This window comes from Notothenia rossii, assembly GCF_949606895.1.
Source record: "Notothenia rossii genome assembly, chromosome: 2".
Classification (NCBI taxonomy): domain Eukaryota; kingdom Metazoa; phylum Chordata; class Actinopteri; order Perciformes; family Nototheniidae; genus Notothenia; species Notothenia rossii.
The window spans coordinates 56,700,744-56,718,822 of record NC_136904.1 but is presented as its reverse complement, the minus strand read 5'-3'; the positions used below and the strand labels follow the sequence as shown (position 1 = coordinate 56,718,822).

The window sequence follows — 18,079 nt, the reverse complement described above, 5'->3', positions numbered from 1 at the left end:
TTTTCAAATTGTACACAATCCTTTTCCCATGCCATTGCTGTCAACACCTATCCATGCTGAACGTTGCGAAGATATTATTGATTGGGGTGTGGCCAAAAGTGCAATATGCTTCAAAATGTAACTGACAGAGACAGGCACTGGCAGTGCTTTTGTCCTGTGTTTACAGTGTTACAATGTGCCCGTGGATTTTATTTTATTTCAAGATGTTTAATTACGTCGCTAAACTCCTTGAAAAGGTCCTCTTCCTTTTCTCCAAGGTACACGACAAGGCAGCGGATGGCTATAGTTCTCTGCGTACTTCAATTGTATTGTGCTATTTTTGAAAAAGGAAAAAAAGAGAAATGACCTAAATTAATATGTTCTGAATGGGTGACTGCCAACAACTTGCATTTCAATGACAACTCTAAATAACAATCCTACCTCAAGAAGTATGTCCTTGACCTGCTTCACCGAGATTCATTTTTAATAAAAAGCGATATCACAATAGTAACCAAAGTATTTTTACTCTCACAGTAGCCTCTACTACTTTGTATCCTCTCACATAACTTTTCACAGTTCAAAGGCTGCTAATTTTGGTCAAACAGCAATTTGCCTATACAGTGCAACTACAAGGCTATCTACTGTATTTGAACGACAAAAGATGACACTCACATTAAAATGTCCTTTGTATACATTAGTATTTTTTATTTTGTCTTAACTGTCGGAACTTGTCCAGGCATGTAAAGTGGGAGTGGACTTGACATCCTTAACTCACGGTGTAGAACAATTAAGTTATCAAGCCAATTGCATTACTTGCTACAACTTGAATTTTGTTTTAAGTCAATTAACGCAGAAATCAGAGTTCAAATTACACACAATATTAAGTTGATGTAATAACCAACATTATTACGTCAACACAACTTATAAATTAATGTTTGCAACTTAAAATGTTTATCTAAATCAATTAACTCACATTTTTATCTTGCAATCACGCATTTAATTAAGTGGAGTTGAAAGGTCGCCTGAATTCGTTTTTAGAGTGTACAGTCTAATATTGATGTGTGTGTGTGTGTGTGTGTGTGTGTGTGTGTGTGTGTGTGTGTGTGTGTGTGTGTGTGTGTGTGTGTGTGTGCGTGCGTGCGTGCGTGCGTGCTTGCGTGCGTGCGTGCGTGCGTGCGTGCGTGCGTGCGTGCGTGTGTGTGTGTGTGTGCTCTCAGGCTCATAATACGGCGGGACCACCTTCTGGAGGATGCCTTTAACCAGATAATGTGTTATTCCCGCAAAGACCTGCAGCGGAGCAAACTCTACGTCAGCTTTGTGGGCGAGGACGGGTGAGAGAGATGACTTCTTCAAAATTATTTTCATTTTCATTTGTCAGACAGTGTGGGTGACTATTTGTAACAGAAATTGATCCAGCTATATTTCAACTTAGCTCAGCCCAGATAAGTAACAGTCCTAACTGGAGCAAATGTTTAAACATAAATTTACTGAAAACTAAAGAAAACATGCTCATGGCAGAGATGATTGGCAGCATCATCGTGTTTCAAATGACTGATAATATATCCTGTGTATCAGTTTATTGTATAACCTAGTATCCTTTTCTTGATGCAATAGCATGTGCTGATGATTGTGGGGGTGTATCTTTGCTGAAACAACCCCCAGTTCTCTAGATTTCACTCTAACTGTTGTGTACAGTATCATTGCAGGAGAAAAATACCCTGCTGTATCTGTTTTGATTCAAAGTGGAAAACTTTGTGTATGGATAAAAGGAAAATGCAGCAAAGTGTGATTGAAACAGATTCAGCAAACTAATGATGACGTTGATGATCATGCAACTTCAATGTGCCGCAGATCTGCTGTAACTAACACAAAGGTCGATCCAGTGTTCTACATTGTTGTGGACCGTTTATGGTCTGATGAGTGCTCTTTCAAAAGAGCGGTGCAATGATGACGTATTTCTTAAAATGTATATGGTCTTTGAAGGTTTTCAGGGACGTGTGTGTGTGTGTGTGTGTGTGTGTGTGTGTGTGTGTGTGTGTGTGTGTGTGTGTGTGTGTGTGTGTGTGTGTGTGTGTGTATGTGTGTGTGTGTGTGTGTGTGTGTGTGTGTGTGTGTGTGTGTGTGTGTGTGTGTGTGTGTGTGTGTATAGGTTTAGTTAAGATTCTCATTAGCTGCTTCAACAACAGTCGCTACTTTTCCACATAATATATTAACAACACTTTACACACAGGCCACATATGGCATCCTTAACAATACACACAAACACAAGAAACAACCGGATTATTCAATACCCGTCTAGTAAAACAAGTAGCTTCATAAATACCCAGACCTGCAAGTTAGCATAGCAAGGAGCCCCTGGACAAAAGCAATCACATGTTTCTCTTACATTTTGTTATATTGCAGAAAAACAGATCTGTGGCAAACCCATAATATATAAACATTTTGTTAAGCAAATACATCTCCACATGTCAACACCAGTTTTAAAAATAATTAAAGCATAAATGCAATTGCTTCAAGTAAATTGCTGATGTTAGGCTGCAAACTCACTACATCACGGTGGTGTGCTTCACCAATGCTTAGCTAAAGGTAGCTAATGTTCGACGGGATGATGATTGGTCCCTTTTAGTAATCACAGCTTTTATGACACATAAATGAAGCATAAAAACTTCAGACATACTGTGTGGTAATTACTGACCTAGTTCATGTCGTAGAATAATACTTTAAAATCTCTTCAGCTTGTGTTATGTTGTTGAATCCTCTTCTTCTGCAATGGTGCAATAGAGTTCCCACCAGAGAATTGACACCACCTACTGCTCTTCTCCATAAAACAGAACATTTTACAGAAAACTGTAAAATGTCTGACAAAATAATAATAATTCATTACATTTATTAGAGCGTTTTTCCGAGTGCTCAAAGTGCTTTACATTACATATTACATATATCAGACAGTATGTAACAGTTAGAGATCCGGATCCTTTTACGGATTCAAGGTATTCTGAGTCTGACATTGAAGAAATCCGGATCATACGAGTCCTTTGAGTCATGAGTCACCAAGAGCGTATAAATCTTACCGGTGAAACAGGAGCACATAGTCTCCAACTTCAAATCAATTCAAATTTTAGAGCTACTAGTGAGGGCCAGAGATGGGGTTGTTACTAAAAAAAAGTAATATATTACATATTACTTAATATATTACACTACTTTGTTACTCTCGACATAAAGTAACTCGTTACTTTACTCGTTACTTTACTCGCAGGGCCGGCCCGCCCCTCCCTACAGGCAGATCACGCAGACTGCGACGCACCGTGTGCGCGCCACAGTTTTGCCTCTGCGAGAATCCACTTGCACCCCCAATTACTATTGCATTAAGGAAGACATAGCCTGACACAAGTTTTTCTTTTTATATGCTCTTTAATAAAGTAGGCTACCAGCCTACCACAACAAGCTAACAGTCTGTGAAACGTAAAGACAATAATTAATGAAACCAGTTCAAGACGCATTATTCTTATTCTTATCATTCTTTATGAGCGCAGTAACGGTAAGGTATCTAATTACTTATTTATTTAGTTTTCCATAACTTAGTAATAGAGATGGTCAAACTAAAGTGGTAGAGACATGGCAGAAACCCTACAATGAAGCGGGACATTGAACTGTTCACCCGTGAGAGGGCAATCAAGAAAAGAAAGCGAGATGGTAGCAGTTCATATTCACTGTTCAGAACATGGTTTGGGTCAGAGATGATGTTGTTGGACAGCTTCACTAGGTTGTTATGATAGGCTGAGTCATAGAGTCTCTGACAGGGTTGATCAACAATCTTTGAGAAGATTTTTAACAGGTGGAGCAGTTTTGATTTTAAAGCTGCTGACAAACATTTGTACCAGGTAGTATTGCAGTACTGCAGAATAGACATGATCACAGATGTAAAGAACAACAGAAGAATTTCTCTGCTCGCCCCAAAAGACCTAAGACGGCGGAGAAAATAAATTCTTTGTTTTGTCCTTTTGCCCAGATATTCAATGTGATCCTTCCATGACAGCAGATAGTCAATCATTACACCCAAGTATTTGTATGAAACTCCCTGCTTGATTTCCTCTGTATGGATGACAATGGGGACTTTATGGGAGTCAGATGGTGAGCCAAAAATGATTTCCTCAGTTTTCTTGGTGTTGATCTCAAGAGCATTGTTATCAGTCCACTCAACCACCTGATTTACAGCCTGTTGGTGCAGCTCAGGGTCGTCTGTGTTACTGAGCAGAGATATTATTGCAGTATCATCAGAGTACTTAATGATGACTTGATTTGGTGTGTTGGTACGACAATCATCAGAGAGAGTAAAGAGCACAGCTGAACTCACACAGCTCTAGGGGGCCCCTACATTGGTTGTGATGGCAGATGACAGGGTTTTATTAACCTTCACAAGTTGCTCTCTACTAGTGAGGAAAGCAGCATACCAGTAAATAAGGTATGGATTTACTTACATTTTGGCCATTTTTGACACCAAGATGTCTGCTTGTATTGTGTTGAATGCTTATGAGAAGTCTAGGAAGAGGGCTCTTGCATAGATGTTGCATTTATCTAAATGTTTAGTGATGATGTGAACCAGAGTGGCCACAGCATCTTCCGTGCCGCACCCTTGTTTATAGGCAAATTGGTATGGATCCAGTTTGTCTTGTGTTGTACTGATAAGAAATCGGAGCAGAATTCTTTCCAGTGATTTCATAATCACTGAGGTGAGCGCTATTGGTCTGTAGTCCTTATGTTCTTTTGGGCATGGAATTTTGGGAAGCGGTTTGATGTGTGAAGTTTTCCATGACAGAGGGATGGTGTGCGTGTCAATAGAAGCCTGAAAGATGGGTTGCCACACTGGAGCCAGCTCAGTAGCAAAGTTCTTCAGCAGAAAACCGCTGCACCCATCTGGCCCAGCCGCTTTCTTGGTGTTGGTGCACTGAAATGTTCTTCTGACCTCTTCGACACTGATGGTAATTTTGTCAGAGGAAGCAGGTATTATGGTTTCGAGCATTTCAGTGCACTTTGCAGAATTATCCAGTGACTCAAAACGGGTAAAGTCACATAAGATTTATTATTTGGATATATTTGTATTTCTTTAGTGGGAACAACTAGTTCTACACAGAAGATAATATAGTCATTGGTAACAGTAGTTATAGTGAACCTTCCTGAAAAATGTCCCATCTGTCCAATCAAAACAGGCTTTCAACTGTTCCCTACTTTCATTTGTCCATGTCCTTATTACTTTCTTTTCCGGTTTACTTCTCTTCAGTTTGGTCTTATACACTGGTATCATATTCACAACATTATGATCAGAGTTCAGTATTGGTGGTCTACATTTAGTCACATACTGTAGGCTCCTTTAACATTTACGAAGCATTTGTCCAGGATATTGTCTTTTCTGGTGTGATCCTTAACATACTGTTGGAACCCAGGTAACACAGTCTCTAGGAGACATTGGTTCATGTCCCCGAGCACTATTGCCGGTGCATCGGGGTGGCTGAGTTGCAGCTCGTGAACACAGTCAGCGAAGGAGCTCCTCGCCGTACCTGTTCGTGTTGTGGCTCAGGTGTGTTTTGAAAAGTTGTATGGCCAGACATGGTCCGCAGAAGGCAAAAGTAATCCACAGGATCAAAAGCATGGTCGCTCAAAAATGATGTGTCATACAGACAAATAACGTTTAGACAATAATTAGCCCACAAACAAAAACAAAACACAAGACGGACGGAGCAGCTGTGACGCGGTGCGCAGCGGAGCAGCGCACTTCACGCACTTCAAGCAACCGGAAACTGAGATTGTCTAAGATTGTAGTGGCTGAGTAGTAACTGTAGTATGATTACTGAATTATAAAAGTAACGCGTTACACCCAACTCTGGTGAGGGCGGCAGTCCACTGTTTGTGTATTTGTCATTTTGAATTTGCCACTTGAGATTTGCATTTCACGATTAACCTCCGCTACATAAACATGATCTAACAACGTTTGTGTCTTAATGCTTGTTTATTGCAGTATTTGGCTTCTTACACTTGACTGGGTGAAGTCGTCAAATTATCTGTGCACAGTATGCATCTACGTTATCATAAACAGAGCTGACACTCACTGAGTCTGAAAACCATGAGGAGTCCGAAACTGTTTGCTGTTTCGCGCTGTGTGGAGTATTCTACTCATCCAGTCCGCTCTCCGAATCTGAGTCTGCTGTTGACTCGTGCATGATGAGTCTGGATCTCTGGATCTCTGGATCTGCTATGGTTACGGCTCTGAGTCCGCACTAGTCTGAAGGAAGTTTCACTGATCTGCGTCCCCTGAGCCAAAGGATAACTTCTGGCAGCTATCCTACTTGCTAAAGGCTAGGCAGACGGACTGGGGTACATTGTAATGTGATTTGACATGTTATAAGGAGAGTAGCGAGTGAAGCAAGTTATAGATTTCATTTGTACGTCACCAGGTGTAAGACTCAAAGGACTCGGGTTAATGGAGAGGGGAGATTCGTCACTACCAGCGCCCCTTGATCTGAGGATCAACACTGCGCCTAAACCACCCCTTGTGATGGAATGTTGACGGAAGCTGACTCTTGTCTTTTCCTACTAACATGTTCTGTTTGTGTATTTCATGTATGCTGACTGCAGGCTGGACTACAGCGGACCTTCCAGAGAGTTCTTCTTCCTGGTGTCCAGAGAACTGTTCAACCCGTACTACGGCCTGTTTGAATACTCGGCCAACGACACGTACACCGTCCAGATCAGCCCCATGTCGGCCTTTGTAGACAACCACCATGAGTGGTGAGCCTTCTACATGTTTATGTTTCTAGATTACAAGTCTGCCTAATGTAATGTTTTTTAACTCACAAAAACTCACCTCTTCAATCTGGTGTGATTGTTTTTGTATTATTTGACTTTAACTTTAACTATATATTTATTTGTTGTTCCTTTCTTCTCTTTTCTTTTTTTTTCTTCACTATTATCTGTAAAGCGTCTTTGAGCACCTGTAAAAGCGCTAACAAATTAAATCTATTATATTATTATTATTATAATGTATGTGTCCGGATGTTAGATTGCTGCTGTGCCAAATGTAAAGGGTCCATCGTATCTCCTGCAAGTCCAAAAATAGCAGTCTTTTGTTGGACTGGTGTGGGGAAATGTGGATCAGAAATGTGTGGCTTACCAGTCAATGAATCCTCAGTGACAGTGATTGGATGGAGAGATTAATGTGCAGACAGGAACACCCTAATGTGATCGCTGGATGAAGAAGAGAGCAGATGTAGCAACATAAAGTCTGCAGCAGTTCTTTGTCACAGTGGTCACACCTAGTGGCACTCATTCCATGAATTAGCTCATTACTCATGTTTTCTGGGAGATAGCTTGTCTAAGGTTAGAGAAAGAAAGGAGAAGCACCATCCCTGCTGATCTCTGTACTGTATTCATTGTTCGGGGGGGGGGGGGGTATTTATTGAAACAATGCACACCATCTTATGCATCCTCAGTTGGAGATTGAACTTCAAATTTCACTAAAGCCGGTTAAATACTACATGAAACACACAAGCAAAATGACTTCCATAGCATTTATATATCCGCAGAAAGAAGATTTAAAACCAATCTGCTGCGTTACATGGAGTAAACCCCTCCATCTGCTCAGAGCACGCCTACAGAACACACGTCTGAAATCATTTTACTGAGACCCAACACTGTGAGGCTTAGTTCAAAACACTTCAATTCAAATGCTACATCAACATCAAATACTGCTCTGCTCCTTATTTTTATTACATTTATTTGTATTGTTTAAGGCTGGTATTTAAACACAGTCTCAGATAAAGGTAACTAATTCTAATTCTGTTATTTTATACTGTAAGTACAATACGATTCCAGTGGTGTCTGTATTTGACATTGTGAAAAAAAACAGAGCCTTATGAAGTCCAAATCTCAACATTTATTGAAAAATGATAGATGTGAACATTTCCAAAATTCACAACATGTTTTAACTAACATAATATTCTGCTTCAATCCATATTTATTGATTTCTCAGCCTTGAAGAAAAACTATATTTCACTTTCACAAAATCATGTGTTCCTCCACTAGCCACACACAAAGGGAGGCACCCACTGATAATAATAAAAAAAGGTTAATATCGACAATCAGTTGATTAAACTTGACAATTGTGTTTGTTTTCGAGTGGTGAAGTCATAAAAGATATAGACAGACCTAAAGTATGTTTTCTGGTGTAATACTATGACAGAGGGTGCAGCTCGGAGCGATTAGTTAATGCAGCCCTGACGCTCACGTCATGTGTCACCTGTTTCGTGTGTGTGTGTGTGTGTGTGTGTGTGTGTGTGTGTGTGTGTGTGTGTGTGTGTGTGTTCACCTGCGTGTGTGTGTGTGTGTGTGTGTGTGTGTGTGTGTGTGTGTGTGTGTGTGTGTGTGTGTGTGTGTAGGTTCCGCTTCAGTGGGCGGATCCTGGGCCTGGCGCTGGTCCATCAGTACTTGCTGGATGCCTTCTTCACACGACCCTTCTATAAGGGGCTTCTCCGCATGTAAGTCCCTCAACCTACTTCCCCATAACCCACTCCCTCAGAGCAGCCTACAGCAGCACTTCCAATCAGACCCCCCCCCCCCCCCCCCCCCCCCCCCCAGTTTGAGCCAGCTGGCAGCAGCATCTTTCTTAATAGCTTTGTCCAAATAAGCTCAGACCCTGCCAAGCGCATGCACTCAGGACAGATGCTTCTGTAACAATAAGGCTGCTTAACCTATACTATACAGACAAGCATTCAGCAAACAAATTTGTATTTACAATTCTGATACCAGCATACAGTAAATTATAATGCATCCAATATTGCATGCTGCTTTACAAAGAAGTGTGCAGAGAGCGGTGCATGAGATGTCTGGATTCTCTTTTATTTGTTGCAATGTAAAAATCATGTTTTGTGTTACATACTGTACAGGTATGTAATGAAATATGAGATGAGAAAACTGCTGTAAATAGCTAATTGGTGTCTCAACAGCAATACCAAACAAACTGTCTACATCACCTCAATGCATGATGGGAAAAGTGTCAACTTGTTTACCTTGAACAAACATAGTGATGTTATTAAGCCTCAGAATGTCCTGTCAATACATCTATTATATCTCCAGAGCACTGACACTCTTCCCAAGTTCATATCATTTCCAGCCTTTAATTCCCCCAAAACACGTCCTGAAACACGAGCATTACTGACAGCATGCTGTGTGATTGCATTTCTGATATGCTGTAAGAATTTGGAAATGTAAATGTCAAGTGTTTAAATATCACTCAGTAAAGTGTAGATTTGGTCCAAGTGTGTGTGTCCCCTGCACCTAATACAAATGAAAAATTCAACTAACTCTATTGTCCCTCCAGTCATGATAGCAGCAAAGAAAACAAACCAGCGATGTATCCATCTCATCTCACTATTTCCGTGGATCATAACATATCGAGTATGGAATGAATCTGTAGATGCTTGATTAAAATGAGACACACTTTTCCATGGATGTCAGCTTGAGAGCCTTGAGGAAAGGCAGAATGTGCTGCTAGCTAAGGCTTTAAGGCTTGTTTTTGGCCTGTTACATCACAAGCAGGTGAAGAGAGGAGAGGAGTCAGCAGCCAATAATGTTATAATAAATCAGTCTGAAAAAGGACCAGTAATAAAGGAGCTGGTTCAGCAGTGGAGAAACAGAGAGACATGATGTAAATCCTCTAAGCTGTTTTTGCCTTCTTCTGTTATTTATTATCTGTGTGTCTTGTTAGACACCTCACATCCTTTATATCTGACACAGAACACCCTGAGGGCTGTATCCTGACACATCCTATATTAACATTTGACCTCCCTGCTTCAAATCAGACATAGTTTATGCTGCCCCTGTGTGACCTCTGTGTGACCTCTGCTCCTTCCTCCTTCAGCCCCTGTGAACTCAGTGACCTGGAGTTCCTGGATGAGGAGTTCCACCAGAGCCTGCAGTGGATGAAGGATAACGACATCGAAGACATGCTGGACCTCACCTTCACTGTTAATGAGGAGGTCTTTGGACAGGTGTGTGTGTGTGTGTGTGTGTGTGTGTGTGTGTGTGTGTGTGTGTGTGTGTGTGTGTGTGTGTGTGTGTGTGTGTGTGTGTGTGTGTGTGTGTGTGTGTGTGTGTGTGTGTGTGTGTGTGTGTGTGTGTGTGTGTGTGTGTGTGTGTGTGTGTGTGTGTGTGTGTGTGTGTGTGTGTGAGTGTGTGTGTTTCCCGGAAGCTACAGTACCTTTCTATGATCAAATATATGATTAGGGTTTGCCTTCTCTTCACCACATTCTCTCCAGCATTTTCAAGTATTTTTTTTAGATGAGACTTGTTCAATGTGTGACAGCTGCCTGCTGAAAACACATCTGCATTTGAGACTGAAGTGAGCATGTGATTGTGCAGATCACAGAGAGAGAGCTGAAGCCGGGCGGGGCGGGGATCCCCGTGTCGGAGAAGAACAAGAAGGAGTACATCGAGCGGATGGTGAAGTGGCGTATCGAGCGAGGAGTGGCCCAGCAGACGGAGAGCCTGGTCCGAGGCTTCTATGAGGTACAGCTCTGCATCTCGCTGTTTCAGGTGAAGTGAGGCTATGATCCCGAATAAAGGGGGCAGTTAGTACGATGTTCCTCTAGCACATTATTACAGACCCATGAGAAGGAAGTACGAGAAGACATTTGGGTTAGCTGTTCTTTTTTTTTTTCATTGGGCAAACTTATTTTCCCCGACCTATTCATATATTTTGTTTTACTTGCGGAAATAATAATCCTCAAAAGCTACTGCCTTTATTGAGACCTTTAGAGATATTTCCACAGTATATATATGTAAAACATCTCTCCGAAAAGGCTTTACCTGTGGGCAAGGCAAACACAAATCACAGATCCACACTCCCTCCATTGGGATTTGTGAGACTCACTTAATTTAGATTCCCGGTTGGGGTTGATAAAGAACCGGGTCAGGATTTTCCAGCTTCCAGACTTAAAGATCAGACCACAAGAAATGTCTCACCTGCCTCTCAGCTTCCATACAAACTAACTACAATAGACTGAATGGCAGGATTGTTGATCAATACCAATCGGTTAAAGCACCCTCTGCTGTTTCAAAGGAGAATCACAACGCAATTCTACATCCTAACACATTTGTTTCGCAAATGTGCTGTGTGGTGAACTCTCTTCCCTAATGATCCTACTGCCATCTGTGTCAGCTGCTAAAGCTCAGATGAATGAAGTGAGTGCTCCTTAAGTTAACCCTGTGCTGATCTGCTGGGCAGGTGGTGGATGTGCGTCTGGTGTCCGTGTTCGATGCTAGGGAGCTGGAGCTGGTGATAGCCGGCACTGCAGAGATTGACCTGGCAGACTGGAGGAACAACACGGAGTACAGAGGAGGTATGTGGGGGGGCAGAGGGCAAGACTTTCATGGCACACTGACAGCAATATGAGAACACTTACAAAGTCATGAAACTCAAAAATCATCCTGAAAAAACATCACAATTGATTATAGAATGGAAGACCCATTCAGTAGTATGTAAGTATTGATGTAGTACTGATTAATATGTTATACTGCATCCTGATCCTCAAATTCAGTCCTTTAAATTATATTTAATTTGCGTAAAAAAAAAGAAGAAGAAAAGTATACATGCATATACTATATACTGTTTAAATATAAATAACGGATATGGATATATAAACTGATATGGAAAAGTGTTAAAACCTTTATCATAGATTGCACTAACATGAGGATGGATGTTTGGGACTGTGATAAATAGGGCATTGGCATGAATTCCCATCATGATACAGGGGTTAGGGTTCAAAATAGAAGTGAGCTGCAATTCTAGTAAACACACAATATACTTTAGCAGGATGCTTTGAGACTCAGTTACACAGATCTGTCGATTAAAACTACCAATAGTCGCAAAATCTTCTCATCTTAGTGGACAGCCCTCCTTAGCACAGATTTGATGTGTCCCATGTGGGATGCCTGGTCTAGGGTTCAAACCTGAGTCAGCACAGGTTGAAGCCCCCGTACATGGGGCGGCAGTTGCCCTTAATCAGAAGATATAAGCTAGACCTCAATATCGTTTATTTTAACTATACAATAAAAAGTGATTATGGAGAATGAAATGAGAAAACCTTTCATTATATATTTAACAGCTGTACCAGGCTTGACTGTAATTGCTTTTTATTTATTGTTATTTTATTGTGTACAGCACAAGCATGCCAGTGCCAGTCCCAAGCATTTAGCAGAGATCACATTAAAGGCTTCCTCAGGTTCTGGCCTGCAGCAGGAGACGGGGGGGGGGGAACTCAGAGTGAGAGTCTTTTAATAGAGCCATCGACTGAGACGCACATTAAACATTAAACAGCAGAGCCCATTGACAAATCACAAAGCAGGGACAGTGAGAGGAACAGGGGATAGAGGCCTTATTAATTCATCTGACTCATGCACCATCATCATCTGTCTCCCCACAGGTTACCATGACAACCACATTGTGATTCGCTGGTTCTGGGCAGCTGTGGAGAGGTTCAACAATGAGCAGAGGCTGAGGCTGCTGCAGGTACCATGGGGGGGTCCCATGTGGAAGCTGGAGTGGCCTGCAGGCTGCTCGGACAGCTCTGTACTTCAGAATGTGACCAGGTTTAACTTGAGGCTGCACAAAGCTGTTAGTGAGACTTGAATCTGGATTATATTTCACTAGAACTGAGGCATGCAATCTTTTCATTGAAAATTGAACATTCTCAGTTTAAATGTGATATATGCAACTTCTCTGCATTAAGATGCATTAAAACAATTAACCCTATATCATATATTTTGTTAAATGTCCGCAACAGGTTTCAGAGCTAAAGTCATCTGTAATGTAATCAGGGTAGCAGTGTGTTTCATTGAATCTCCTGCAGTGGTGTCCGATCCCCTTCAGCCTGTGTCAGTGCGGTGGCGGTCTGTTGTCTGTGAACAGCAAACATTAGGGTGTAACAGCGTTAGAGAAACACACATTGTTCATGTAAAACTGCTTGACTAGTCTCTGTACCAGTTTTAATCACATTGTCCAGGGCAGCCTCCTGAATGAAGATGACCTCACATCCTCACACACTAAACTGTCTGTGTTATTGTTGATTGAGAGACCCCTAGTGGTAACACATGACATATTGTGCGTTTAGGTAGGACTGCGTGTCTGAACTCATAATATATAGAACTAATAAACAAAGTCATATCCATTTTCATTCATAAATAATAACAATGTTTAGGACGCTCCTTTCATACTCTGTGTGAGTTTGATGGCTTTCTTCCAGTTTGTGACAGGCACCTCCAGTATTCCCTACGAGGGCTTCGCCTCTCTGCGTGGCAGTAATGGCCCCCGCAGGTTCTGTGTGGAGAAGTGGGGGAAGATCACCTCCTTACCCAGGTACGATGTCTGATGGGATGTAGCCTTTAGGGACTGCATGGAAAGGATACACTTTACAAGAGGTGGAGGCTTCTGTATGTTTTTTATTTTTTGCCTTAGCAAATTAAATATACATTTTAAGTTTTGAGTTATGTCACAGCACCCCAGTGCCAGCATAGTGTGAAGGGTAGAAATGCACAGTTTAACTCTTCAATTTGAGTGTGTCTTGGACACAGATGAGCTTGTGATGGAATGACCTGTTATACTGAATACTGTGAACTGTAAAATGATGGACTAGTTTCTAAAGAAAAGAAAACGTATCACCTTAATAAGCCATTCTTACTAGTAGAATAAGCAGAAGTAGTAGTGCATTTACTAATCTTTATTATACAATGTATTATTGACGTATACATTTTGTTAAAGATTTAGATTAATCATCTTCTACTTGGCTTAGCACCTGATGGAGCTTTGAAAAAATGGACCTATGTTTTCTGAAATGCAAATAAAGTTACATTAATAAACATTCATAAAAGACTGTTAACAATGAGTTTTATATATTTAAATACAGCATAATACAACTATTTAATAGCAATTTGTGTGTGTCTCCACAGGGCTCACACTTGCTTTAATCGTCTGGACCTCCCCCCTTACCCGTCCTTCTCCATGCTCTATGAGAAGCTGGTCACTGCGGTGGAGGAGACCAGCACCTTCGGGCTGGAGTGAGAGAACCATCTGGAAATCTACCTTCCTCCAGACGAGAGACAAATAAAACTAATCCTCAAATGGCAACTAACCCCCCCACCCCCACCCCCCGTGGACAACTCTGCTGTTATGGTCCTGTCTCACTCAGCACTCAGTCTTCTTGCGATCCTCCCCCTTTCTCTCCCCCAGAGTTAGTGGAGAGAGGACTGCAGAGCTGCTCTGTACGGCTTCTTGTTTTCATGCTCACCTTTGATCACGTGTGCTTTATCTCTTCAGTTGATGGCCTTGTTTACTGGATTTCTAGCACCTCCTCCTCCTCTTCTAACCTGCACCTCAGAGACAGCTGCTGAAACCCCCTGAGCCTGAGCCCCCCCCCCCTCTCCGGACCTCTAAACTGTGTCCTCTCTGCACTGAGGCTGCAGCGTTATGAACAATAATACACACACACACTAATCACCTTTGCACAACGATCACACACCAACATTATATTTTTTAATTGATTGTGCATACGAGTGTCTCCCCCAGGATTTTTTTTTATCAGCATGGAAAGATGTGACATTTTAGACCTTGAGCTGGATGTTGGCTGGTCCTCCATGCCCGTCTGAGAGCAGGGGACACACTAGTGTACACACACACACACACACACACACACACACACACACATACACACACACACACACACACACACACACACAAAAACCTAGACAACGTGCATAGAGCAATTGTCCTGAGACTGAAAATCAACTTGTTATAAGTTGGACTAGAGTCACCAGCTCTTCTGAGTCATTGAGCTGCTGTGAGGATGACGGTTACCTTCAACACTGCGACATCAGAGCTCTGAAACGAGATGTGAAGACGTATATCTGAGGCTCTATTTCTGCATATTCTAAACAAGGCCTCCAGTATCACACACTCATGCATTAGCTCTGATGCTGTGGGTGCAAGTTCTTATAGTGTAACAGAGGGCACTCACTCCACTACACATAAACATTACCTTCCTGTCTTTCACACATTTATCATGAGCAATAGATCCACTTTCACACAAGGACAGGGGACGTCTGCTCATATGTGTGACACACAGAGTCCTCCTCACTGATGAAATCCTTCTGCCTCCTCTGTGAAAGTGATGAATGTACCAAATAAGACTGAATGTATTGAACCTCAAGCAACTCTGTTCAGCCCCTGAAGAGGATTCGGCCTCACAGAAAGTGGAAAGTTGGAAGTATGGGGGAAGAGAACGCGATTCACTCGATGTTGGCACCGGATTACGCCTTGTCAGCTGAAAGACAGGAGCCTGGCATCACCCAGGTTCCGGTCAAGGTGCAGTGTGGGATCTTTTTAGTGCCTCTTGGGTTTTCCTGACCATTAAGTGAAATTTCATAAGGGAAGATATTTGATTTCCTTGTAAAAATGTTACCAGATCCATGTGTCTCACAAATCAAAGATGGTCAAACCTAAAGGGACAGTTCATGACTAAATCAAATGTAACTTAAAGGTTCATCCCAAAATCAAAACCACATGTTTTTTTCCTCTTACCTGTTGTACTATTTTGGAATCTGGATTGTTGTGGTGCAAGAACTATATAACCAGAAAGTATTCAGCTTGTGGTGCTCAATGCACCAAAAAACACATCCAAAAATCTCAACACTAATGTACGAACTCACAATCCTGTAAGTCATGATAATACACACACCTTGTTGTGAGCAGTTTGAGGTGGGAACTATATCCTTTACACTAAACTACATCCACCAACTCAATCTACACACAGAGGTAAGAGTAGAGCCACTTGTTTGGCACCTTCTACCTTGAGCACCACCAGACAATGCTATCTAGTTTTATTATATTGGATAGAACTCAGACATATTTCAAACACTTAATAACTCACAACAAAACAATATTGATGTATATATAGCACTGCAGAAAAGAGACATGCACTTTTTATTTAGGGTGAACTGTCCCTCTGAGAAGCTGCGGTTTAAATTCCTAAAACAAACACAAGGGGGCAGCAGGTGTGCTGTGATTACTAAAGCATCTTTACACTGAAGACCCAGTGTTTCCCTCCACTCTGAATCACCTGACCTGTGATGGTGATGTCATCAGCAACATGAATATTAAACTTTTGATACATAAATCCATGCCAGGCAATAGTTGAAAAGCATGCGATAAAACATTTCTCTAACTCTGAAGTGCACGGTCATTTTACTCTAACGCACTTTCTTACATGCACTCACTCACTCACTCACTCACACACACACACACACACACACACACACACACACACACACACACACACACACACACACACACACACACACACACACACACACACACACACACACACACACACACACACACTCGTTTTCTATGGGGTGCATGCAAGATACATCTACTGTACAGAGTCCTGTTGGAGCTACACCACAGGGGCTGGAATAGTGCTAGAGAGCCCCACGTTCAATGGAGATGTGGAGGCAGACTTTAGAATCCCAGCCCCCCCCTCCCAGTCCAATACTGCATGCGGGATCTTCCCAGTGAGCTCTGTGAGCTACGCTGGGGCAGAAACCCCTAGGTGGCGTTGTGTTATAGCTCGATATTGCATGCTGAAATAGTGCAACACACTATCCTTACTAGCTTTTTTTGCATGAGGATATTGCTGTCCGTTCAGAAAAAGGGGTGAGGGAGTAGGTTGAGGGGCGTTGCTCTGGTTGTGGCGCTCATTTGAGGCATGCGGCCTTATGCTCACCTGGCACTGTCATAGCTTGAGTGTGGAGCTCATGGGAACAAGGGGTGGGAAATGCTTTAATCACTTAGATTTAGCTCTGGGAATGGACAATGTGCAAATGGGATAGTTTGTTTTCTCTATGACAGTGTATTGGCGAGTATCTTGGCAGCATGTTTCAGAAAGTAACTTTCACATGTGTGTGTCTGCCTATCTTAGTAATAGGTTGACGTTATGGTTCATTGCTTGGTGATGAATCAATAGGGCTGTTTTGATTTTGTGAAATGTGAGAGCACATGTTCGTGTACCATGTGTGCGGTCCTGTTTGTCTCCTTGTATATAAATGTATATGTATGTCTGTCCTGTTGTCTGTATAAATATATATTTTGCACCGAATGTACCAAAGGTTTGGGGCTTGCAAAGTCAACCATTAGAACCTGCTCTCTAATTCTGTCTACCCATCACGTCCCACAGTCCTTACAGAGCATCGTCTCATGTTGGAGGTGCAGTGTGGCATGCCAACACCGCTTCACGTTAGGATTATACATTCACTCGGTCAGTTTTCCATAAGGAGGCTTTTCTGCTGCAGAACACTGGTCAAATGGATCGCTTCACATCCAAATGAAGTTGCACCTCTCTTGTCTCTAATACTACATTTCTGAGAGGACATGGCTCCGGTTTCAGAATTCCACTCTATGCAAAGCTCCTGTATGTGTGTCTCCATTTCACCCCAATGATTGTAATAAAAAGAGAACAAATGGAACATTTTGATTAATTATGTATGAGCCTTATTTATCTTTACAAGAGTTTTGCATCATCTGAATTAGTAACATAACTACATACTGTATATTATCTTTATAGTACATTCTAAAACTCTTTCACAAAAGGAAACCCTTCATTATTGTGTTGCCACTATACTACCCCTCCTTGATGAAATAATACTCTCCTTAACCTAAAGTTTTAACCTTTTCTTCTGATTTATGTGAAAACAAGAGAAATAGAAAAGTTGAATACATTCAACAAAATAAAAAACACTATTTGGGGAGAAATAAATATAATCAAAATGTAAAACTATCCCTATATACATACTTGATACATTTGTAATTGCATAATGCATAAGAACGTTGGTCTCTTTATGGGCTCTGTATTGAGTTGAGTGTAGGCCTACTCTCAGTGACAGGGGCTCCATACGCATGGAAGTTCATTTCTGACTAAAACCACCACTTGTTCAATGTTAAGAACATGTTAAACATTAAAACAAATAAAAACACTGGTGAGTTAAAAACGTAAACTACTAA

The 18,079-nt window shown here is 41.6% G+C and overlaps 1 protein-coding gene across 4 annotated transcripts in view; it reads left to right on the top strand.

Moving 5' to 3' along the window:
• The window catches only part of hecw2a (HECT, C2 and WW domain containing E3 ubiquitin protein ligase 2a), an 85,993-nt gene extending 68,441 nt beyond the window's left edge, over nt 1-17,552 (top strand). For all 4 annotated transcript variants that reach the window (XM_079663711.1, XM_079663710.1, XM_079663709.1 and 1 more), the window contains 9 exons: nt 1,197-1,310; nt 6,610-6,762; nt 8,409-8,507; nt 9,890-10,019; nt 10,390-10,536; nt 11,255-11,369; nt 12,453-12,538; nt 13,272-13,384; nt 13,975-17,552. In XM_079663711.1, the coding sequence (XP_079519837.1) occupies nt 1,197-1,310; nt 6,610-6,762; nt 8,409-8,507; nt 9,890-10,019; nt 10,390-10,536; nt 11,255-11,369; nt 12,453-12,538; nt 13,272-13,384; nt 13,975-14,086 (1,069 nt within the window). In that variant the 3' untranslated portion in view covers nt 14,087-17,552. The remainder of the gene's footprint in view (nt 1-1,196; nt 1,311-6,609; nt 6,763-8,408; nt 8,508-9,889; nt 10,020-10,389; nt 10,537-11,254; nt 11,370-12,452; nt 12,539-13,271; nt 13,385-13,974) is intronic.
• The last annotated feature ends 527 nt before the right edge of the window (nt 17,553-18,079 follow it).